Source organism: Crocodylus siamensis, chromosome 3 (genome assembly GCF_052110815.1).
Source record: "Crocodylus siamensis isolate JL-2025a chromosome 3, ASM5211081v1, whole genome shotgun sequence".
NCBI classification, from domain to species: Eukaryota; Metazoa; Chordata; order Crocodylia; family Crocodylidae; genus Crocodylus; species Crocodylus siamensis.
In genome coordinates this window covers 194,098,326-194,123,940 of record NC_143397.1, presented here as the reverse complement: position 1 = coordinate 194,123,940, position 25,615 = coordinate 194,098,326, and the positions used below count along the sequence as shown (strand labels likewise).

The following is a 25,615-nucleotide window of genomic DNA, read 5'->3' as shown; positions in this document are numbered from 1 at the left end:
TGCTCCATCAGATGTTCTTAGTGTCCCATTCCAAACTCCACATTATTCTTTAACCTAATGTGGGGGCAACGAGTGCCTCTCGAGTCTGGGGGACCACCAGAGGGGCACAACCGGGGGGAGGTCCCCCAGCTGGCTACCGACGGGGAGTATCCCCCAGCATTCTGCCATTGGCCAACATGCTGCCAGTGGAGCCAATTTTGGGTGCGGGCACAAGCAGTCTCCGTGTCCCCCTATGAGCCAGAGTGCTTGCTGTCAGGGGAGGCACCAGTGCTCTCGGGGGGAAATGTGCCCCCACCCCTGTGCCCCTCCCTATGTGTTGCATATGACCTAATTTCTAATCTCTTTGGCAAGCCAATCCCAGTTCTTTGTCAGGTCTGCCTTTCCTCCCACACCCCATTGTACTTCACTGGTTCCTAGTTCTAGTATCCCAGTATTCTCCAGTTACATGTTATACTTAACACATGTTAAATACACTTAAAATGTGAGTCACCACACATCCAAGAAGTAAAACATATTCTTAGTGTGCTCATATCATAGAAAAGTTAGGACTTGTTGAGCAAGAAATATCTCCAGATTGTAATAAGCATGTATTCGGCTATCATCAGACTGCTCCATGGAGATACTATGAGCAATTTACAATCCTCAGCTATTTGCAGCATCACCCAGGGACCTCTCTGCTATACCCAGGCTCCAAGTGGGACAAGGAAAGCTACGCATATCAGGACAAAGAAGCTTGGCTCTTTCACTTGTCAGGTTCCTCCTTGTTCAAATTAAAACCTGGGTGCTCTCAGCCCCAGCCCTGAACTGGTTCAAGCATGGTGCTGTGCCGGGGTGGGACTGAGAGCTGTGTGTGTTAGCAATCATAGCAAACATTACTCAGAACATGTTCCAATTTTAATACTGTCCAGATTTAACACATACTAAGTGTTCTGTAAATTCTGATGTCACTGTTACTCCACAGCCCGTTTGCACCCAGCCCCCTAATTCCATTACCAGCTCCCAGGCTCCGTGTCCTTTGGCCAGCCACTCACAGCCTCCCCTTCACTCAAGCCATCCCATCCTTTCCTCCCTCCAGGGCTCCCAGTTCTGGTTCCATTACCTAAACAGTCTCAATTTACTCTCCCTACTCCCAGTCTCCCTCTCCAACCCAGAGTCATAAATACTCCCCCTACCTTTCCCCTCTCACCTGACTCCTTGGCCCAGTGACTCTTTTCACTATCCCCAACTCTAGGCTCTCTTTCCATTCAAATCTTGCTACTTGAGTGCCAACAATGGGGGATCATTCAGAACAAAGCAGGCAGGCTCTGTACTTTAAATATATGCGTCTGGCCCTATCTTAGCCCAAGATGCAATGAAAGGGGAAGTTTGTTTTCATATGGGCTTGGAGCATTCTCAGCTTGGAAAGAATGGATTCTAGTGCTCACTATGAACTGTGAGGGGTGAGATCCAGCTTCATTGATCTGTGGAAAGGATGCATGCATCACAGGCACTGAAGCCTGTGATCAGCTTGAGCACATTTAGGAAGAATGGGATTTTTGGAGATGGTAGCCATGAATATCGAAGAAGTCTTTTCTGAGCATATGTGAATTGTGACTTTTTTCAAAATGGCTTATAATTTTGTCCAAATTTGGGTGGCTTGTCATAGAGGCAAATATGCATGCCTATCTATGCCTTTCAGGTCCCTGCTCCAAAAAACAAGAGCATTTCAAAGAAGGAGGATTTTCTTCATCCTTGGTTTTGGAAACAACTAAACCATTTAGGTGGTATATTCCAAAAACACAATGTTAGCTTGAGGCAGACCTAGCACAGATCATTTCATTAGAAATGGTTAAAATTTGACAATCTTAAAAAGTAGGTCTAGAAAGGACCTTAGGAAGTCATCCAGTCAGCTCCCCTGCTCAAGGCTTTTCAGGATCTTCCCGATCCAAAACATCCCAGTTAATTTTTTGTTTGATTTTATATACTTCTAATGGGAGAGAATGACACAGGATGACAGCATAAGGCAAGACAGAAAAAGACATACATCTGGACACCTAACAAAAGACCTATTCGGCATAACAAGCATCATACAGGCTGTCTTAACTGACAAATTATAATGAACACTATTAATTTTATAAGATTTCTTGTGAAACTTTCTGATGCCTTCCAGCAGTCCTCAAAGTCCCCAAAGTATAAGGAACTAGAAGTAGGATACCAAGATAAAATAAAGTACAATGTCATGGTATATCCCAAAGCCAACTAATAACATTTGTCAGCCACCTTATTCACTACTCTTGGAGTCCATTCCAGAACTGAATGCCTGCTGCTACAACTTAGGTGCTCCTGGAACATGGCTGAATTGTGCTTCACTTTCATGGTTCGCCTACTCGCCTGAATTTCCATAGTGCCTCTGAAGCTCTATGCTCATGTTTGATCCACTAGTTATATAAAGGCAACAGACAGTAGGATTTTTCTTGGCTTGTTAGGTCTGGACAACACACAACTAGATGCAGAAATTACATTTAATTAATTGCTGCCTCCTAGATAGACAAGCTGCTTATCTGCACTTAAACATCTTGTTTTATGCAACTGAAGATGAGAGCTTATAGTGGGATGTGTTGCACACCCTCAAGCGAGGTCACTGTTTCTGCCTGCTTTCCTATAGTACCAATCACTGTGGTGTGTGGGGAATATGCACTTAGTGAAAACAGTAACATCCTGGAAAGACAGACATTTCTGTCTCATTTCATGAGTGCTCAGGGTTCCTAATCTTGAGCTTTTTAAGGGTAAATCGTAGCCTGTTATTTTTTATCATACTTTTAAAAGCCTTTGTCATCTGACCACGTTCTCATCAAGAAACTGGGGGGCTGTGGTGTAGACACCCACACAGTCAAATGAGTCGCCAACTGGCTGGAGGGCCGCACCCAGAGGGTGGTAGTGGATGGGTCCTTCTCAACCTGGAGGGATGTGGGCAGTGGGGTTTCGCAGGGCTCGGTCCTCGGGCCCGCACTGTTCAACATCTTCATCAGTGATTTGGATGAGGGGGTAAAAAGCACCCTGTTCAAATTTGCTGATGACACTAAGATGTGGGGGGACGTGGGCACATTGGAAGGACGCAACAGGCTACAATCTGACCTAGACAGGTTACAAGGGTGGGCAGACGAGAATAGGATGGGTTTCAACACAGACAAGTGCAAGGTGATGCACCTCGGGAGGAACAACAGGCACCATACCTACAGGTTGGGGAACTCCCCTCTTGTCAGCACGGAGGCAGAAAAGGATCTTGGGGTCATCATTGACTCCAAGATGAACACGGGCCGGCAGTGTGGGGAGGCAGTCAGGAAGGCCAACCGCACCTTGTCATGCATCCACAGATGCATCTCCAGTAGGTCCAAGGAGATGATCCTCCCCCTCTATGCAGCGCTGGTCAGGCTGCAGTTGGAGTACTGCATCCAGTTCTGGGCGCCGCACTTCAAGAGGGATGTCGACAGCATGGAGAGGGTCTGGAGGAGGGCCACTCACATGATCAGGGGACAACAGGGCAGGCCCTATGAGGATAGGCTGCAGGACCTGAACCTGTTCAGCCTCCAAAAGAGAAGGCTGAGGGGGGATCTTGTGGCCTGTTATAAACTAGTCAGGGGGGATCAGCAGGGATTGGGGGAGTCACTGTTCCCCCAAGCACTGCCAGGAGTGACCAGGAATAATGGTCACAAGCTGGCAGAGGGTAGGTTTAGGTTAGATATCAGGAGGCGCTACTTCACGGTCAGGGCGGCTAGGGTCTGGAACCAGCTTCCAAGAGAAGTGGTGCAGGCTCCTACCCTGGGGATGTTTAAGAGGAGGTTAGATGAACATCTTGCTGGGGTCGTTTGACCCCAGTACTCTTTCCTGCCATGGCAGGGGGTCGGACTAGATGATCTACTCAGGTCCCTTCCGACTCTAGAAACTATGAAACTATGATTCTTTAAGGCATTCTCTACTGTATCCCTTGCAGCTTGCCAAAGGTCATATATCATGGTAAATCGACCAGGCTCTTTCACATTAGTTTCTGAAACTAGCAAAACACAGGCAGCAGCTGTAAAACTTTTTACTGTAATATTTTCAGCTTGTGCTCAGGACACCTGGTTTATTATTGCAGCCTGTCTCACTCTTTAACTGCTTATAGGGATGCGTGTTCAAAAAGGAATTGAATCATTCTCCCTTTTTTAAAAATAAAAAATGAAAAAATAGGAAAAAATAAGGTGATTCCCTACTGACATTATATATATGAGCCATAAAGCAAGAAGTGGAGCTGTTTTAACTTCATTTCTGTTAGTCCCCATTAGAAATGGAACAGCCTAATTCCTAATGAGTGAGTAGGACAAGGCAGTTGCTAGTCAGTAGTTTTCACACATTTTTATAATCATTTTTATTTGATGGTATGTTATTGCTTCTGCAGTAATAGTTGCTGACTGTCACTTGGTATGAAACATAACCTGCACAAGCAGCAGCCTAATTCCCATGGAGTTACATGCTTTAAACCCGATAAATTTAGTGCCGCCTTTAGGTACCCAAGTAACTTTGAAACCCAGGGCAGAATTAAAATTGTTTTGGGGGTCTACAATTTTCCTTTTCTGCAACTTAACATATTTGGATTTCATATAGGTGTAACCTTAATTATGAACTTCCTGAAGTTGCAGTGCATTTGACCATGAGATAATTATATCATCTCTGCAATGGATTTTACTCTTTAATGTACTCACTCCCTAACCATAACTTTATCATAAAATGTTCTTTTTTGCAGGGAACATTAAGTGGACTATTATTTTACTATTTTTTAATGTCCCCTATATATTTCTAAGTGGTATTGAGTTTTCACAGCCATCTTGCTAGAAAGGTTTTTGTTGACATACGAAGAAGAAAGAGTGGAAAAGGAGCTGTGTAATGACAAAACTGTCCCAGTTACCTGGCTAGAAACAATTGCATCAGAAAATACTCTCAATTGCATTTGCCAAAGATCTAGCTTTAGCCTGGAAGAAGCTCAAACCCCAGCAGCGCAAGTCCCAGTTGCTGCTACAGTGAGGGGGTATATAGGGGACAGAATTGGACACTGGAAAGAAATTAGACTATCATGAGTTTAGGAAAAGATTACATACTGCTACTAAACCCATGCAGGATAATGATAATGGTACTGGGAAAACAGAAGGTCTTTAATTGAACTGAAACCCATCCTAACATCCTTCTTGATTGTAAATCAGTCTGTATTGTGTAGATCTTTTGCTCACTCACTGTGCTATTGCCTACCTAAATAGGTATGGGTGTTTATATCTATGGAGAAGATTACGGCCATGGTTATCTCTGCATATGTGCTCATTGGTTTTAGTTAGTATAATCCATTAGATTACTTGCCCATAAAAAGTTCCAATCAATATGAAATGCAGAAGTTCATCTACTGGGCAACAGAGACCACAGCTAGAATATCAGACCAATGTCCTGATGTCTGCATGAGCTTTCTACTAAACAGTCTAACTCAAGTCCTCTTCTTAAATATTTAAAGCAGTTTGTGAGTTCGGTTCCAACTACTACAGACATTTTTCTTCCCCATCTTCAAAATCTTCCACAAGATCTACATTGCACTATGAACATAAAACTCAATCAAGCAGCTGCCTCACTGGAGACAAATATTTCATAGGATACACTGGGAGCCTTTCCAAATAAAGAGAACTGATCCTGGGCCTCATTTGTATAATCACTATAAGACTAATGACACCGTACTTTAAGATTAAACTGACTTTGCTATTGTTATAATGGTTTTCATATTTTGTCTTGGTCTCTTTCAGTTTTCTTAATTTTAATACACAGATACATTCTGAGTGTATTTTGTTGTTGCTGCTTTTGTTTTTTGGTTATAGGACACTTTATCTGGTGTCATCAGCATTTTGGCAACAATTTCAAGCCAGCAGCAGGACTCTATCTTTTTCCATGGCATGAGATCATTTTGAAGGATGGGCTGTGATTGACATAGTTGTGATTTTTTTCTTAGTGGGGTGTGATCAGGTAATTACTTAAACCAGAACGAAAAGCAAGCCATTTTAATGAAGGCCCTTTCCCAACCAATATATACACCAGGTCCTAAGACATCTTCAGGGTCATCCCATTATGCAGGCTCAGTAAAAATTTCTAGGCTGTTTTTCTTTAAAAGTTTCCCTGTCTACACAGACTAGCATTTGCTGAAATAAACAAGAAGTTGCTTTTAAAGGTTAACCTTGTACTATTTCTAATTACTAAAAAAAACCCCATCATGTGGCTGGAGAATAGGTAGTGTTATGACATTCATTGCTAATTACTCTTCAAACGAACATTTGAAATAGGACTGGAAGAGACATCCTCCTGGGTTCACAGAGCCTAAATCTTTTTCATAAATACATCAAGCTTTACTTTACATCAACCAGTTAGGCTTTTTGTCCCTACTGCACCTATTGTGGGACTGCTCCAGAACTTTACTCTTATGCTTAGAACCTTTCTTCTAATTTCCAGTCTTTCTTTATCTGAGGCCAACATTAAACCATCCAATAGCTTAAATAGTTCCTCTTCTTCCCTAGATTTTACTGACCTGATGCACTTATATAATCTCTATTTAGCTTTTGTTTTGCTAGAAAGAACAAGTCAAATTGTACTGGTCTCATCCAGTCATCCTTCACTTCTTTCAGATTGAATTCTTCTTTCTTAAATATAGGTTCTGCTCTCAGTTTTTTGTATCTGAATGCAGATTTGGTATCTATTTTTTTTCATTGTTCCAGGATCATTCTCCATCAATGTAGACTTCATGGAATAGATTTTTTATTTCTGACAATATTAAGTCTGATATGCTTAATATGTGTTTTCATGGGAAAATGTAATGGTTATTTCATTAGACTCACAAAAACTCTATTTTGCTAAATACCGATATATTAGCTCCATTAAATGAAGAAAGAACTATTTTGGTTATTTGCTGTCTAATTCCATTATGTGTGAAGTTTCTTTCTGGTTTGTGGCTTTTGTCTTATTTTTTCTCACCATCGGCTATTAAAGCTCCCAGAGGAAAAGGAATAGTTAGAATATTTCATATACAATAATTGTAGTGAGTGGTTTGTTATCAAGGTTGACTTTAAATACTGCGTAAATCCCCTCCCTAGTTGTAGCATACATTCTATATTTATATAAAGATTTCACTTACTCTGTGTAGTCTTTACATATTGCTGTTGGTAATCAGTTCTGTTTCAAAATTGCTTTAGTTTGGCCTACAGTTCACTGTCACTACATGCCATTTAAAGGTACCAGGCCTCTGATGTCCACATTGCCCTTACAGTATCCCTAAATGCACAGATACTTGGTGACACAAACAGTTTTTAAAAGGCAATTTTAACTAACTCAGTGGCACTGGAGTGACAACAGCCAGGAAGCATTTATCCTACTTTTTGCATTTTAATTAGCCACATATATAACGAAAGTCTTTATCCACACTATTTGTTGATTTGGACAATTACTGGGCTTCATATCTGAGAGGCATAAATTCTTGTGGGTAATATCTTTTATTGGACCGACTGTATGGTTTGTATAGACATAGGCAAATTTTCAGGTCTCACAATTCCCTTCCTCAGGCCTCCCTTGAGATAGTACTCAATGTAGAAAAATTACTCAGTGAAATCATATAGTCTGTGTTGTTATATATGGTGATTAGGCTGGAAAGCCATAATCAGTCTTAAGCTTTCTGAATCTTTGAAATATCACTTTTACTTTTATTCCTTTGGGGAAAGTGTCTTGGAAAAAGAAATAGTCCGTTCTGGTTATTGTTGGGGTTTTTTAAAATCATACCTCCAAGCCATCAACAGGTATTAGTTAACTGAAAAATGTAAACCAAAACGGTCACAAATAAAAGACTAACAAGTATTAAGGAGAAGCAGAACGTTTCTAAGAGACGGACAAAAAGTTCACGAGGCAAAATTCCTGGGTATCACACAATGGAGGAAGATCTAAGATCAAGAAATCACATACTGCTATGCAGAAGACCTGTGAGGGGTGCTGGCTATATAGGTAATGGGGGTGTATGAAATGGGCTGTATTAGATTTGGATTCAGATTCGGCCTGAATTGGGGACGGTGATTTGAATCACCGTCCCCAATTCGACTAGGCCAAATCTGAATCCGAAGATTCAATGCTGATATGGAGAATCAGTAATTCAGCCATAGACACAGCTTGAAATGTTTTTTCTACATACCTCGAGGTACCAGGCACAGCTTGTGAACGTTGCAATGCTGGGGCAGATGGAGCGTCCCACAGAAGCGCAGGCCTCCCGCTCTACCTGCTTGGCGGTAAACCCAGAAGTGGACCAGAAGTACTTCCAGTCTAATTCTGGGTCTGTGGAGAGCACGCTGGGGGCCTCCCTGCTCCTCCGGCTCAGTGATGGGCCATGGCGGGAACCCAGGTGCTGCCCCAGATCCAGGAGGCACCAGTCTGAGCCAGGGGGATGCGGGCAGGGGGGCGGGGCCGGCACACCCCCCAGTGGACCCAGAAGTGGACCAGAAGTACTGCCAAGCCTGCTGGGAGCCCGCTGCGCTCCTGTGGGACACTCCATCTGCCCCAGCATCGCAGCATTCACAAGCCACCTGGTACCTCGAGGTATGTAGAAAAAACATGTAAAGCTGTGTCTATGTCCGAATTGTCAAATCTCTCTGAATCTCTCCATCTCCCGATCTGGAGAGATTAAAGGGTCTCCTGATTTGATTCCAATTTGGAGATTCAGTCACTGAATTGGGCTGAATCTCTGCCAAATTAATTCAGGGACTGAAGTTTCATGCAGCCCTAATAGGTAACTGGTTATCTGCATGCTCATGCCTTTATTCTGTAAGCAGGTAGTTAATTTCATTTAATGCACTGTGAGTAGATCCAGGTAAGTCAAGGAGGCTCCTCACAGTGTATAAATGTTATGAAGTGTGTAAGGTTTTTCACAAGATAGGTCAGAGCCTAAAGCTGAAGAACATGCAGCGCCTCTTCCTTGGGGATAGCTTTGAAAACAATAAAGTATGTTCCCTCTGAAATGAAAAATGCTTTTTAGATTAATTACTTGACATTATGTCTTGTCGATCTTGTCAGGTTTGATTTCATTGGAAGGGAATGATGTCCTATCCCCATAAAGTACTGTGGTGCAAGGCTGTGAGCAGTAACCTCATCAAATGGCAGCAACCAATTAAAGCATAGATCCAATCTGCATTAAAAACAGTTTAGTGAAGCACAAGGCAAAGAGATTATGCTGCTCTGTAGCAGGTGAGACCACTGTAATTATTGTCATATTCCCCAGGAGCCAATAAACCCTGCCCTCATTGGCATAATTTAAGACGAACTCTGATACTCAAAAATCCACAGACACCCATAATCTTCATCCTAGTGCCCCTTTTCATCAAGCAGGGCAAGTTAGTGAGGTTTGTGAATGTTTAGAAGCTTTATTTAATCATCAGATCTAAAACCAGAGAGGTGTTAAAAGAAGAGCTTCACAAGCAAACCTAATAGTAGTAGGAAATGACTATATAGAAATCTGGGACAAGACTGGTCTATTCATCCTTTACAGGGCAGCAGAGCTTGCTGTACACAAGCCACTGGTAGTACATTACAGGAAGATACAATCTGTCATTAAATGTGGGCAGTACGAACCGAAGCTAGAGCATTTAATGTGCAACAGAACAGAAACAAGCCTAGATGATGGAGAATACCACAAGGAAATTGCATTTCACTGTGACTTTTTTATGCAATGCATCATAGAGGACTCATTAATTTCAACCTGTTTTTTTCACAATTGCCCATAATCAGACAAATAATTATGGGTCTGTGGAGAAGCTTGCCTTTCACTGCCATGTAGTAATTCCAGCGCAGGTGAAGTGCTCTTACTTCCAGCTTCACACAAATTAGCAGCTGCCTCCTTTTGAGTCAAGTTAGCCAACCACTTAGACTGGCAAGGAATAAATACATAACACATTGTATCAAACAATAAGATGGGGTTTGGAAGCCTGTTTAGTCCTAATGGCCAATTCTCACCTTTTCATGTGTTTCGGGGAGCACTCCCTCTCCAGGTTGGAGGATGCATGCTTCACGTGCATTGCGTTGTAGGAAGTGTGAGTGTATTCATTTTCATCACTGTAGTCAGGACCAAGTAAAGTCCGAGCCCATGTTCCCATATCATAGGGAGGAAGCGTACCTCCAAATTCAGAAGGCAGGCATTCGGGGTGTATAAGCTGATGAAGGCTGTTCAAATTGTTACCGTGGAGAAAGATCTTTTTTAAAAAAAAAAAAAAAAGCCCCAAGGCACAGTTAATTCCTTAAAGCAGAATAATAATGTCTCTAGCACCCTAAGTTTACTGCAGTTTACTAGAGGGTGTTTAAAAATCACTCAGCAGTATTCTAACTGTATTCCTACTAAAGTTAGTCGGGGTTAAGCACCTGATGAATAGAAGCACTATTAGGGTCAACACTTTACTCGCATGTGGTGCAAGAAACAATATTTCCTCCAAAGACCTAATGGTAAGATTTGCCAGACAAAACCAAGGGAAAATGGCTTGTGGGGCTGTTAGTGCTGTGCAGGTGGGAAAGATTCTTACATGAAGTACATTATAAGGAGGAATCTGGGAAGAGGGAGATAGTTCTCCTAACAGAGCCAAATGGAAGAAGTGAAGAAGAGAGTAGAGAGATGGAGACAAAATGATTGGAAAGGTGAAAAGTTTAGAAGAAGCAAAGAGAACAAGATGTTAAATTTAAATAGAAAAACACCATGTTGGTCCGTTTAAGACAAGGGCAGATATCTGGAATTTGGCACAGCCTCAGTTAAACCTGGGGTCCAGGCAAGTGGAACAGAAAGAGTCTATCACACCCCCAAACACAGATCTAGGTATTTACCCAAGCTGTGCATACATCAGTCATTTTTCTTGGCAGGGGATTGTGTGTGAACGTTTTAACCCACCTTTGTTTATCTCCTCTGCCACATGAGTTTTGAGAATATGGCATTTAACTAGCTTTGGACCAAAATCCTGCAAAATTGCTAATTTTATGTTGTTTCATTTTAAAATTATACACCAATCTCAGCCCAGGAACTTCACCAATCTTTTTATGAACCTTACAATTTTTTACTTTGCATAGCCCAAGTTATCCTTCCACTTTCAAATGGAGTTTCAGACTGAAAGGAATCCTCAGCCTGTCTGATACTCATCAGATGGATCCCATAGCAGATTTGATGCCAGAGTTTGCTCTGGGGACTTTAGATAAAAAGGGTAAATGGCTAAGGGGCAGTGCAGTCCAATAATTCACCTGCTGCTTCTCCTGCTGCGTGGGCAAATAAGCTACAGGCATGGAAATTTTTGTGGACACCAGTGAGAACTCATGCTATGCAAAAAAAAGCAACCTGCTGAAGGAACAGAATGGAAATTTCACTCACACTAATAGTTCTTGCACTGAGCTGAAGTTTAGCTTTCAAAATGGGATCTCAATGTGGGACTATGATGACCCTCTACTACCCCAATTCAGAAAATACCACTTCCCCTCTCTCCCTCCATAAATGTGTACTATAGAATATCCCTGTCCTTTGTAATTCATCAAAGGTTTTCTCTTCCCTGACTTGAATTCTGACAATAATCTGCTTCTCCTGAATTATTGATTCCATCCAGGTCATTTGCAAGCTCCAGCTGAGACTTCAGTTAATAGTTATAGTTCTTAGAGGCCACACAGAAAATACAGAGAAAAAAAAGTATGAAACAAAGAAAGCAGGAAGCTATTCTAGACACTTCAGACCAGCAGCTTCCTATCTTGCTTTGTTTTCTCTTAATTACCCTTTTCCTTGTCTTGTCTTTGAGGAAGGGTTTGATTAGCGTGTACAGGGCATGAATATACCAGGGCTGGTTGACAAAGTGGACTCCTCCAAACCGAGCAGGAAAGCTGTCCTATAGAGAAAGAAAGAAATGAAGCCAATTAACAGATGCATGGATTTAATCAGGCAGCCAGCAGGAATTAAAGTCAGTGAAACAAATTTACCTCTAATCACTTGATATCCTAGTTAATGAGTAGTGGGGTTGTGGTAAGGAGAGGTTGAGGAGGACTTAGAAACATTTGTATCGATTAATTCTGTTTAAGCAAGGTATATTCTTCTCCATCTATACATTAATGCATTGATTTCTGGCAATGTAAAAAGCACTGGATAGCAAAATAACTTTGCCCAGATGCCTTCTAATTACACAAGGGTAATGTACTTTTCCAAGAGGGGAAATGCAGCACGAAAGATGAACACGGCTTGTTTCCTGAAGATCCCTTGGGAGGCATAATTCTAATTCCTTGCTGTGTGCATAACTAAATTCCAAGTTCCCAGGCACATTCTTATACACAGCTCACCTTTTCACCCTTTCTGCCTCCTTACTCCCTCCCCCAAATCATCATTACAAAAGCTGACCTTTCTGGGTGAATGAACAGCACATTATGGGCATGAGGATGGTGGGAAATGCTGATAAGTGAAGGTGTTGAGAGAGAGCACCATGACAGCACCATGGAAACTGACACAGCCAAGTGCTTGCTGCTGAGGTTTCATACAAATCCCCATGAATTAACATTCAGGTAGAGTAGTCTCCTGGAGGTGCGGGCAGTTGCATCCTATTCCACTGTGGCCCTGTGGCATACTGAATAAAATAGGAGGCTGCTGGGATGTCTTTAAAGGTTACTGTAAGTTGTGAATGGTATTTTGTACCTATGTTCACATCTTACAAATGTCTGGGAACTGTCAGGGAACAGACTAATGTCCTTTCCCATCTGTGGAACTGCAGTTCTGTGAGTACCAATTATTTGCACAGCAAGAGACAGGTTGCCATTGTTCTAAGAGCACCGCACAGGAGCATTGCATACCCATTACCTTCATGAGCCACGCATTGCCCTTGATATGCTCCTATCCCTTGTAGTTTGCTGCAGCAACTCAAACGGTCTTTATGACTAGACCTAATGACTACCTAACAGTCCAGCCACCCCAGCTTCAGTTTGTACAAAAGTTTTAAAGTTTGATATGGAATTATTTCATGATGACTTGGGAGCCCCAAGATGCTGCGTTTAGAAAAGTTGCTTGTCAGAGAAAAGTTCTGCTCAAAAGAAAGGCTTGTCTAGAGGAGTGCCATGCATTTTTCCTGTCTGCTTCCCTCTCACTCTTGGGCAAGATGAAAGTACCTGCAATTGATTTTCTATTGGAGGCATGGAGTTTTTAGGAATTATCTTTCTCCATTGTGCTTTGTGATGCCCTGGGAAGGTGCATGTCAAGGAAAGCTTGCTTGGATGTTCAGAGTATGTTTCACAGTGTGAAAGGGTACCTTGTATTGTAGAGCCTTTACTGACTGTGAATCCCTATTAAAATTTGGCCCTAAGCCTCCCCCACCAATATCAACAAGAGTTTTGTCATAGATTTCTTTGGCAGTAGGGGCTGTGCCTTGCAAGATAATGTGCCTTGCAAGATAAGTTTGCAGATGCCTTAGTGGTCCAAATGAGAGCACTGCATAGGAGCATTGACTGTTCCCTTCATCATGTCTCTTGCAACATACTGGGTAGTCTTTATGACTGGGCCTAATAAAGTTGTAAGAACCTCATTTTAATCAGGCTGTGTCAGTTAGTAAAACATTATTTTCATTTCATCCGAATAAGTTTGATCATTTGAAATCAATAGAACTCTTTTCATTCCATTCAAATAGCATCTGATCCAAAGCCTAAAAGCAGTGGTGGTAAAGCTGCGTCACCTAACATTTTTTTCACACAAGCCATCTCTGCACTTATATGGCCCCAATTACCATATTAGCTGACAGCATCAGAAGGCACCTGTACAGAGAAATCAGAGGCACCATTGCAGCCTATGCAAACCTATGCACAAGAGCTTTAACATGTGTTTATACCACTCAATTATCACACTATAAACATGTGTTTATACCACTCACATATTGTGCAAGAATTTATTGCTCTTGGGTGTGCCATTCAAACATGCACCTGGGACTGCAGCACATTGAGTCAGGTTGGAGCAGGTTGGCTGGCAAGAGACCTGGGGGTCTGCCTGCCAGCCTGGGGCTGCTCTGACATGGCTGAACATACTAGAAAGGGATTGGCTGGGACACGAGAATGCTTCAGGGTGAGGCTAACCAGCCAGCAGCTTCCACACTGAAGCACCCTTCTGCCGCCTGTCAGGAGGGGGGTCCCACTGGGCAATCCTGCAGACCAGGGTGGGAGGGCAGTCAGGGGGTACACCGGTGCTCTCAAGGGGTACATCACCACTGCACATGCATTGCCGTAGAGTAAATAACTCTGTCATAGGATAGTACTTGTATTTACAAATACAGCAGAGTTAATTAGTTTACTACAGCCTAATAAGGCTGCATGTGTAAATGCAGACTTTACTGTGGAGCTAATTAGACAGCTCTGCAGTAAATGCCTTGTGGAGCTGTACCCACTGAGTCACAGCATGCCTGCTCTGTCCAAAACTGAAAGGTAGGGTAGCTTCCTAAGTGCAGCACTATGCACATGCCAATAGGTCCGGCCTTCAGCACAACTTTTTGATGTCACCCCATAGCAGCAATAACATTTGTGATACAGAAGGTAGTGCATGGGTCATTTTCAACCTGGAGGGATGTGGGCAGTGGGGTTCTGCAGGGCTTCGTCCTTGGGCATGCACTGTTCAACATCTTCATCAGTGACTTGGACGATGGGGTAAAAAGCACCCTGTTCAAATTTGCTGATGACACTAGGATGTGGGGGGATGTGGGCACACTAGAAGGAAGGAATAGGCTACAATCAGACCTAGACAGGTTACAGGGGTGGGCGGATGAGAATAGAATGGGATTCAACACCGACAAGTGCAAGGCGATGCACCTGGGGAGGAAAAACTGGCACCATACCTACAGGTTGGGGAACTCCGTTCTCATCAGTGCAGAGGCAGAAAAGGATCTTGGAGTCATCATTGATGACAAGATGAACATGGGCCGGCAGTGTGGGGATGCAGTCAGGAAGGCCCAGCCACACCTTTTCATGCATCCACAGATGCATCTCAAGCAGGTCCAAGGAGGTGATCCTCCCCCTCTATGAAGCACTGGTCTGGCCACAGCTGTAGAACTGTGTCCAGTTCTGGGCGCTGCACTTCAAGAGGGATGTGGACAACATGGAGATGGTCCAGAGGAAGGCCACTCACATGATCGGGGGCACCACTATCCGCTGGCTGGGAAATTGGCTTTGTGGTCGGACCCAGAGGGTTGTGATTGATGGCAGTCACTCATCATGGTGCCCTGTGACCAGTGGGGTTCCTCAAGGCTCTGTCCTGGGACCCATACTGTTCAACATCTTCATTAACGATGTGGACATTGGAGTTAGGAGTGGACTGGCCAAGTTCGCCGATGACACCAAACTTTGGGGCAAAGCATCCACGTCAGAAGATAGGCGGGTGATCCAGGCTGACCTGGATAAGCTCAGCAAATGGGCAGATGAGAACCTGATGGTGTTTAACACCGAAAAATGCAAGGTTCTCCACCTTGGGAGGAAAAACCTGCAGCACCCTTATAGGCTCGGCAGTGCTACGTTGGTTAGCACTACAGAAGAAAAAGACTTGGGGGTCATCATTGACCACAAGATGAACATGAGCCTCCAATATGATGCTGCGGCTAGTAAAGCGACCAAAATGCTGGCGTGAATCCATAGATGCTTCTCGAGCGAATCCCGGGACGTTATTCTCCCCTTGTACTCGGCCTTGGTGAGGCCGCAGCTGGAGTACTGCGTCCAGTTTTGGGCTCCACAATTCAAAAAGGATGTGGAGAAGCTTGGGAGAGTCCAGAGGAGAGCCATGCGCATGATCAGAGATCAGGAAAACAGATCTTACGATGACAGGCTGAGAGCCATGGGACTCTTTAGCCTGGAAAAGCACAGGCTCAGGGGTGATCTGATGGCCACCTATAAGTTTATCAGGGGTGACCACCAGGATCTGGGGGAACGTCTGTTCACCAGAGAGCCCCAAGGGATGACGAGGTCGAACAGTCACAAACTCCTGCAAGGCCGTTTCAGGCTGGACATAAGGAAGAATTTCTTTACTGTCCGAGCCCCCAAGGTCTGAAACAGTCTGCCAGCGGAGGTGGTTCAAGCACCTACATTGAACACCTTCAAGAGTAAATTGGATGCTTATCTTGCTGGGATCCTATGACCCCAGCTGACTTCCTGCCCTTTGGGCAGGCAGCTGGACTCGGTGATCTCCCGAGGTCCCTTCCAGCCCTAATGTCTATGAAATCTATGAAATCAGGGCAGGCCCACGAGGAGAGGCTACGGGACCTGAACCTGTTCAGCCTCCAGAAGAGAAGGCTGAGGGGGGATTTAGTGACCTGTTACAAACTAGTCAGAGGGGACCAGCAGTCATTGGAGAAGTCCTTGTTCCCCCGAGCACTACCAGGAGTGACCAGGAATAACGGTCACAAGCTGGCAGAAGGTAGATTTAGGCTAGATATCAGGAGGCGCTACTTCACGGTCAGGGCGGCTAGGATCTGGAACCAACTTCCAAAAGAAGTGGTGCTGGCTCCTACCCTGGGAATTCTTTAAGAGGAGGCTAGATGTACACCTTGCTGGGTATCGTTTGACCCCAGTACTCTTTCCTGCCACGGCAGGGGGTCAGACTCGATGATCTGCTCAGGTCCCTTCCGACCCTAGAAACTATGAAACTATCATTTGGGTGTGCCTGCCTATGCTGTCATTGTATCTATCAGCTGCAGTGCAAATAGTAATACCATAGTCAGATAGTATGTTAAACCTCTTCAAAGGTAGAATGTGTTTTGATCCCAGTTATAGAAGGAACTGGTGCTGTTACCACTGAAAGTTTTATCTTCTTTTACTGTGTGTATTTCTCTCTTTTCAGTGCTAAGAAGTTAGTAACAGAAATGAACACAACAGTGCTTGAATGGAACTGCTATAAAAACTGCAACAAAAATCCACATATATCTCCATATACCTTTTTGTTTTAGACCACAGAAGCTTCTTCAAGGTCAGAGATCAGGGATCAGAAGAAAGCAGTATTGAGGTCATTGATTTCTTCCCTCGTTTTCTCTGTTAGGAAACTTCTGAACTGAAAAGAGCAGCAGTTGGGACTGAAAAACTGTCAGCACAAAATGTTCTGTTAAACAACTTGGGAGGAATATCTATGAGGTGAGTGAGAGACTTTTTTTTTTTTTTTTTTTTACCACTTCTACCCACTCTATCACCACATCTCTATCATTTGGCATAAATAAGGAACAGAAGCCTGGTACTGGGTTTTTATTTATTTATATATGTATTTATTTATTTATTTTCCCCTTTACTCCTTGGTACAGAAAACTAAAGATCAGTGTGATCTTCTAACACGAAAAGTATAAAGCTCCTAACAGTGAAGCATGAATAAGATAGACAAAATTTTTTTAATATGAAAATTAGAAATGAGTCAGGATTAAAGCACTGGATCCAAGCTTTCCAAGTTCACAGGATCATTGGAAAGTAGGACTGGATGGGATCTTATGTTATCATCTAATATAATATCATCTAATATAACTCCCTGTTCAAGGCAGGACTAAACTACCCTGCACATGTGTCTATCTAACTTGCTCCATGTTGTATGACTTGGACATCTCTCCCTAATAAGCACCATAACTGCTTTCAAAATTCAAAAAGATTTGATCCCAGGTCTGAATTTGTCCTTAATGAGGTATTATGATTTGTAATTAAAAAACAAAAAACCAAAGTCATATCTTTTCTCCATGTTAATTGATCAATCAATGCATATCCAGTTCCATGGAAAAAACAGTTTTTCCTAGATTTTGGTAGGGTTTTAATCACAAAAAAGGGTTTAAACAAAAAGGTCATTTTTTTCTTTAAACTGGGCATGTCCACACACAATAGCAGACTGACGCAGGAGGGGGGTCATGTCCCCCAGGTGCCAGCCTGGGGGGGGCGCTGGTCAGGCCCTTCAGAGTTCTTATCATGTGGGTGGCAGCTGTGTTTGTTGTTCAACCTGCCCACCCACCCCACGGGCTGGGTGTTTACTTACCTGTTCCGGCCAGAAATTCCAGTTGCCACCTCACCCCCTACATCTGGTGTGCTGGGACTTTCATTTCCTTCCCAGCCGAAACAGGTAACCAAATAGGGCCAGGTGGGGCGGAAGCAGAGGAGTTCCCATGCAAAGGACTGGGGGGGAGGGCAGAAATGCAAGCATTGGCTCCCGGGCACTGGAACCTCATGGTATGTCATGTCCACATGTTCATTAATGTGTCATAGTTACAGCACATGAAGCTTAGTACTTGGTTAACCAAGTACTAAATCAATGAACAGTAACTTGCTCTACTGCACAGTAACACTGGTGCAGAGGTTTTTTAGCTTAATACTACTGTGCAGTAGTGTGTTAGCATGGTTTTTGTCCAGCGCAAAACTGCACAATGTTATTAGGTTACTGAACAGTTAATGTCTCATGTAGATGCGTCCACTGAGTATAAAAATCCCCCTCTTCCCACCAAACAAATACAGTTTATACCACTGAATACATATAATCATTTCCTTTAAAGATTTAAAGTTTCCACAGACAGTATTAATAGTTTCATAGAAATTTCTCTATAGAGGATTTATTTGACTGGGTGACAACTGGATTGGTGCCATAGTGGATTAAATAGCTTTCTACTCCTACTTTCCTGGTCCAGGTGCTAGTGACAGTGACTGAAAGTTATTGCTGTCTAATGTCTCTTCAGAAGCCTATGTCTTTGTTTAGATTAGGATGAGAGATGTTAAAGCATGTGCACACTTTAGCACACTTTAACACACTTTAATATTTTAGAATTCTTGGGTAGGTAAGGCAGGTTGTATTTTAAACGGCAGTAGCTGGCAAAGTGACATTTTATCTTAGTTTAGATATAGCCTGTGTAAAATGATTTTGCAAATGTTAGTCTGGCTTCTGAGCACATGCCTTTACCTCACAAAATCATCCTCACAAGAAGCATTTATTGACAGTCTCAAGAGAAGGGCCAGGCATTCAATGGGCACGGAGGCCATCTTAGAGTTTATACACACATTCAAATGATCTGACAGAATTCTCCCAAATTTGTTTTCTTGGTAGAAAAACTTACTTGAAGACCCTTGAACAGACATTTGAATGCTGAGCTTCTGAGGAGCAAAAAGTTTGCAGTGCTGATGCTCCTTAGGTGGAGGGACACTGTGCACACATCTAAAAATACTCTGTGGGCTCCCTCAGTGTGCCTGGAGGCAGATGGCAGCAGTTTACTGGGTGGCCCTTGACAGTCTGGATCAGCCATTCAGTGTCTCTCTGGAAATTGTGAAGGGGACATAGACTGTTCTCCACTCAGCTAGAGCAGTAGAGTCCAGCCTGAGTAACACACTGGCTTTTGGGAGGGGCAGGACTAAAGCATCCTGGAATGCTGGACAGCTGGCTTTTCTTAGAAGGGAATATGTACAGATGTTAACTCTCCCAGAAGTGATTTAATTTTCGTTTTTCCAGAGTTATTTTTTCCTGGGATGGCCATTTTCCCCCCATCCTGAACATCTGTACACTCATGGTTTCTCTTGCAAGAGCAGCGACTCTTCCAGTAGAAACTGAAAAATTGTTTGTGTCCCTACTCCTTAAAAAGCACAGTACCTCAGGCTTGGATGTCTGAGGAAGCTGGTACTTCCACTGCTTATGCTTTTCCAGTTATATTTAAATATCTTGTGTCTAGTGCTGACAGCTTCAAAGTAAAAGCCTTCCTTGTGTTTCTAAAGGAGAAGGAGGGAACAAATAAACTTGCCTGCCAGATTATTTACTTGTATCTCTGTACTCTACAAGTCTAAGGTCTGTCTGGGCCAAGCATGGCTGAAGCACACTAGTTTCTATAGCTAAAAAAGCAATGTGCCTGCCCACCTTTGACTCCCCACCTAGAAGTCCCAGCACCCATGTATAACTGGGTCAACAGGAGATGGTGATTGGGATAGGGGGTGGAGGAGAGGTTGATTGGGATAGACTTCATCACAAGTCTGAGCTGAAGCTTAAAGTCATGCTGCTTGTTCAATAGTGAAAAACCTTAACTGTCAACAAGTCTTCCTATTTCCTATGGACTGTTCACAATCTGAAAATATTTGTGTGATCAGGGTAGGTGAGATAAAGGCCTTCAGTGCCATCTGTCAGGCAGTTTCTACCTCCACCAAGTTCACTTATAAAAAAAGACCCTTACATAGAATAAAATGTCATTAATTTTGCAAAACTATGAACTTGACCAAACCCCCTTAGGCCTAAGATGAACATTAGCAAATAGCTAGCAAAATCCTAGTGATATAGGATTTTGCCTTTTTTTCCAAAGCAAGCCCAAGTACCTGTATTAGTACACACTGAAGAATTTAGCATAAAGCTAATTAAACTGTAAAGTGAATGCATTAACCTAGCTATTTTTCATGGTGCTAGTTCTCCTTCCAAACCCACTAATTCACAAAATTCAGTAATCTGCAGTGGGTCTCCCAGTCATTATTGCACATTAATGAGGTCCCACAGGGCATCTGTTCATGGGTGCTGGAAGATGGTACCAATAAATCAAGTTACAGAACACATTTGCTCAGTAAACTTTGATCTGTCCTGATGGAATCATGCTGACATATCATGTGGTCTAACTAAATAGCTTGCAACTTTGGGGCTGAAAGGAAATTTCTTTACTTGTCCTTAGTAATTTACTAAACCAGCCCAAAAAGAATTGAAAAAAAACCCATATGAAGCACCAGGAAACTTTGAAAAAGTTGTTACTCAGCTGTTCTTTTACATACACTGACATTCTGCCCAAATCTGCCTGAATCCCTGTAGTTTGGCATGGCAGCTTTCACAACATGATGTCGGGTAGAGGTATATAAACACACCTTGCTTCCCTTCAAAAAATAAATAAGTAAACAGACTAATGCAACAGTTTGGTTTAGGATTTGTATACCCATAAGTGAGGATAATTCTTACAGCAAACAATACTGGCTGCATTGCTCATCTGCACATTACACGTTCATGAGTCAGCTGTGCTGTACCATCCATTATCATAAATAACATCTCTCTGTGTGTTTGCACACACGTACATTCATGGTGATTGGAGTGGTAGATATGGCAAACTGAATTTTGAATTTAATGCCATTTTTGGGTATAAAACCTGACCTAGAATTTACTGTTACTTAAGCTTTTTAAATCTATCTTTCTGGCCTTCTAAAAGGGGTGGGGAAGTGAAGATGACTGTATTATTTATTTATACCTTTTTATCCTCTATGGTATGGAGAATCTGTGATTAGTTGTAGGGTGGGGGAAGCCAGAGAGAGTGCCTATCAGAGCTGGAGTAGTTTAGGGTTTAAACTGAAACCATAACAGCCTCTAGGGTGTTATAGAATCCTGTCCTGGAGGCTTGTTGAATAAATGCAAGTGCTACTTGCTGCAATATATTATAAAAGTAGGCTATAGATTTTCATTGCTTACTTGAGTTAAGCCTGTGGGTGATAGTGGCCTGTAAGTTATAGTTGTGCATTTGAAGTCATCACATCAGCATTAGAACTGTAAAAAAGTGATATTTCTCAAAGAAACTTTGTTTCCAAAGCTCTCTGTGACATCAGACTCATGGATAAAGATAGGAGAGTAGTACATGCCTTGGAACTACCATACTTCTCCTTGTGCCACCTATACGATCCTGCTTTGCCTATGTCATTACCTGCCATGACTTCAGTGTTGTTTGTTGTTACTGGGAAGGGGTCCCTATGGGTCAGTAGTCACCTCACGGGGTAAGCTGATCTGTCCATCCCTTCTGCCCTTCTCCTGGTCCCCCAGCGGCCAATTGTCAATGGGGTGGGGGAGGTAGGGGAGTACTCCAGTGGCTGATCACCAACCCAGAGGTGAAACCGGGGAAACCAGAAGTGCACTTCCGGTGGCACGTCCGGTTTTGCAGCTGGCACTTCCAGCAGGTGCATGGCCGATTTTAGGGGGTGAGAGTGCACCTCTGTGAACCCCTTATGCATTGCCAATGGACACCTATGTAGGCTCTGGCACTTGTCAGGGCCTTGGCTGTCACAGCCTTGGTCCTACTGTTCAAGGCCTCAGCCTCTGGGTTCAGTCCTACCTCAAGAACAAACCCCTTTTTGGGGTCCACCAGCACCTCAATCAACTCTGCCCTCTGTCAGGGCCTGAACTACTTAAACTCTGGTGGTAATTGCAAGAGAGGTATTCTAAAGCACCCCTGGCTATGGCCACTTCCTCTCCTTACAGCCATAACCGGTCCTCCGCAAGATCTAACTAAATCATAAACATCAGCCTAATAGCCGAGAAACAAAAAATCCTCCCAAACCTGCAACTCTCTGGGACTGTTTAGGTGCCAATGAGCCCTCCTCCTGCGGCTGCCTCGTGCAGGAACTCCTCACCTTGCTGCCAGCTAGGCTAGGTCAGGAACTGGGCTTATATTCCTCAGCCCAGCCTCTTTCCAGTCACCTGATTGGCTTTTTTTTTCCTCTTTCAGTTGATTACCTCATTAGCTGCTTGATCCCTGACCTTTCACCTTTTCAAGCCCTCCTAGTAACAGAGGCAAGGGTTCCCTGTTACAATCTTCCAAATAATTAGATTCTACACATGGGCTAATCTAACACATTTATAAATTTTCCATATATTTTGAGTCATTATCATAAATTCAGGGTAATCTTGGATTCAGGTAAATACAGTAATTATTTTTGTCTTTACTTTATACTTTCTGGGATCTTGTGGATGATAATTGCCTTTTGATGGACTGGGAAATGTAGTGTTTAAAGGAAGAACATTGGCTTTATAATAACAATGTTTATTACAAGCTGTAAATGTTTTAACTTGGAGTTAAATGAATTTTTAGTGGAAGATGTTCACATGGTTTCATGTCACTATTCAGTTTTAGGCAGGCCTAGAGCCAGGGTTTCAAATTAATAAAAAATTTTTTTCTGCTGTCACTATGTTAGATCCTAAAACTCCTTATTTCCCTTCCTTTCTTTCAGAAACCCCATGTTCCTTGCTGAGTCGCTTGACATTTCCTTACACAATGGCCTGCTGTAAGTTTCTACTGGGGTGGCAAGAGGTCAGGCTGGTATTTCTTCATGCATCAGCCTTCTAATACTGGAAAGAGTTGTATGCACAAGATGGGTCTAAGTCCTATTACAGGATGTGCTAAAGTAAAATGGCTATAGATGGAAATGTGGTATCTGTTAGTAAAAATGAATTTTAGCCACAATGAAAAGACCACATTGTTTCCTTATACTTGAAAAGATAACTGTGGGGTATTGATTAAAACTGTGGCTAAATGTTGTTTTTAATAGTAACCACTAGGCCCATGCGAAGCGGCTAGTATTTGCTTTGGATTCAGGCAATTCGGGGGTCAGTGATTCGATTCGGTGATTTGAATCACTGTCCTGAATCAATTCAGCTGAATCTGATTCAGAGATTTGGCCACCGATGATTTGGCCAAGTCTCTGAATCGGCCCCACCCCTGCCCACTGTCAATGGATGCCCCATCTGCTCTCCCAGCTCCTGGCTGCACTCACTGGCTCCTGGTGGGCCCCGGGAGGAGGAGTGATCCCTGCTGCCCTGTGCCATGTGGGGAGCTCTGCCATGAGCTCCCTGACTTCTGTTCAATCTCCCAGCCCTCCCCCCACCGCACAGCTGCCTCGCTTGGCCCCAGCTTCCTGCCCTTAAAATAAAAAAGCTCCCACTCACTGGCTACTGCCAGGTGGGGGAGGCAATCCCCACTGCCCCCCAATGCCCTGCACTGCATGGGGGGGCTCTGCCATGAGTCCCCAGAAGCCCTGAGGCCACTGCAGCAGCTGGTGAGTGTGGGGATTTTTTTTTAAAGGGCCAGGAGCTGGGGCAGGTGGGGCAGCTATGGGGAGAGGCTGGGAGAGTGAGCATGGGTTGGGGGGGCTCAATGCAGAGCCCCCATGCAGCGTGGGGCAGTGAGGGGCAGCAGGGATTGCCCCCCACCTGGCAGCGTCCGGTGAGTGGGGGCTTTTTTTTAAAGAGCCAGGAGCTGGGGCCAGGCACTCAGGGGGGCTGGGAGAGCAGTCCTCCCATGGTCCCCTTCCCTCCTCAGCCCATCCTCCCCCACCCCTTACTTACCAGCAGGGACTCCAGGTCCAGCTCCTTGCTGCAGCGAGTGGGGACTGCTTGTATTGCCAAAGCTCTTTGAATCTTTTCTAAATTGATTCGGAGAATTTCTAATTGATTCAGACCTTTTACTTGGTCTCCTGATTCAATCTGGATTTTGAGATTTGGCCACCAAATAAGGCCAAATCTCCTCCGAATTGAATCAGGATCTGAAGCGTCACACAGCCCTAGTAACCACTACAGCTGATGGAAAAACCTGTTTTTGTTTTTGTGTTTTCCCAGGGGAGAGGGAAGTTGTTTTAATAAGGAAATTAGTTGGAAAAAAGTCTATATTTAGGAGGGGGAAAGTCCAGTGCAATGATATTGCAGACCTCCTAAGGCTAAAAAGAAAGGCCTACAAAGGATGGAGGATGGGATTCACCTCCAAGGAGAATTATTCTGCACTGGTCTGGTCCTTCAGGGAGCACACCAGGAAAGCCAAGGCTCCAACTGAACTCCAACCAGCTTCAAGCATCAAGGACAATAAAAAGTCCTTTTTCAGATATGTGGGGAGCTGGAGGAAAAGCAAGGGCAATGTTGGACCCCTGCTGAACCAGATGGGGCAACTGAAAAATGACACCCAGGAAAAAGCCAGCCTATTAAATGGGTACTTTGCATCAGTCTTTCATCGGTCCCATGGGATGTCCATGCCCGCTACGGGACAGGGAGGTCTGGGTGAGGGAGATCCCCTGCCCTCGATTAATGCTGACCTCGTGAAGGAGCATCTTGAGAAGCTGGATACTTTCAAGTCAGTCGGTCCTGACAATCTACACCCCAGGGTACTCAAGGAGTTGGCGAGCATCATAGCCCAGCCCCTGGCACGGATCTTTGAAAACTCCTGGCACTCTGGTGTAGTGCCCAAAGACTGGAAGAAGGCCAATATGGTGCCTATCTTCAAGAAAGGGAGGAAAGTGGATCCGGCTAACTATAGGCCCATCAGCCTGACTTCTATCCCGGGGAAGATCTTAGAAAAGTTTATTAAAGAGGCCATCCTTAATGGACTGGCCGACGCCAACATCCTAAAGGATAGCCAGCATGGGTTTGTTGCAGGTAGGTCTTGCTTGACCAATCTCATTTCCTTCTACGACCAGGTGACCTATCAACTGGACAAGGGAGAAGAGATTGATGCCATATATCTTGACTTCAAAAATGCCTTTGATCTGGTATCCCATGATCATCTCTTGGCAAAACTGGCCAATTGTGGCCTTGGGTCCACCACAATCTGCTGGCTGGGAAATTGTCATGGTGCCCTGTGACCAGTGGGGTCCCCCAAGGCTCTGTCCTTGGACCCATATTGTTCAATATCTTCATTGATGATGTGGACATTGGAGTCAGGAGCGAACTGGCCAAGTTCGCTGATGACAGCAAACTTAGGGGCAAAGCATCCACACCAGAAGACAGGAGGGTGATTCAGGCTGACCTGGACAGGCTCAGCAAATGGATGGATGAGAACTTGATGGTGTTTAACACTGAAAAATGCAAAGT

General features: G+C 43.7%; 1 protein-coding gene across 1 annotated transcript in view; it reads right to left on the bottom strand.

Moving 5' to 3' along the window:
- The window catches only part of CLVS1 (clavesin 1), a 156,295-nt gene that overhangs the window by 17,151 nt on the left and 113,529 nt on the right, over window positions 1-25,615 (bottom strand). Inside the window, exons 4-5 of the mRNA XM_090040053.1 lie at window positions 11,805-11,915; window positions 10,024-10,259 (exon numbers count right to left, since the gene is read on the bottom strand). Of these exons, the coding sequence (XP_089896179.1) occupies window positions 10,024-10,259; window positions 11,805-11,915 (347 nt within the window). The remainder of the gene's footprint in view (window positions 1-10,023; window positions 10,260-11,804; window positions 11,916-25,615) is intronic.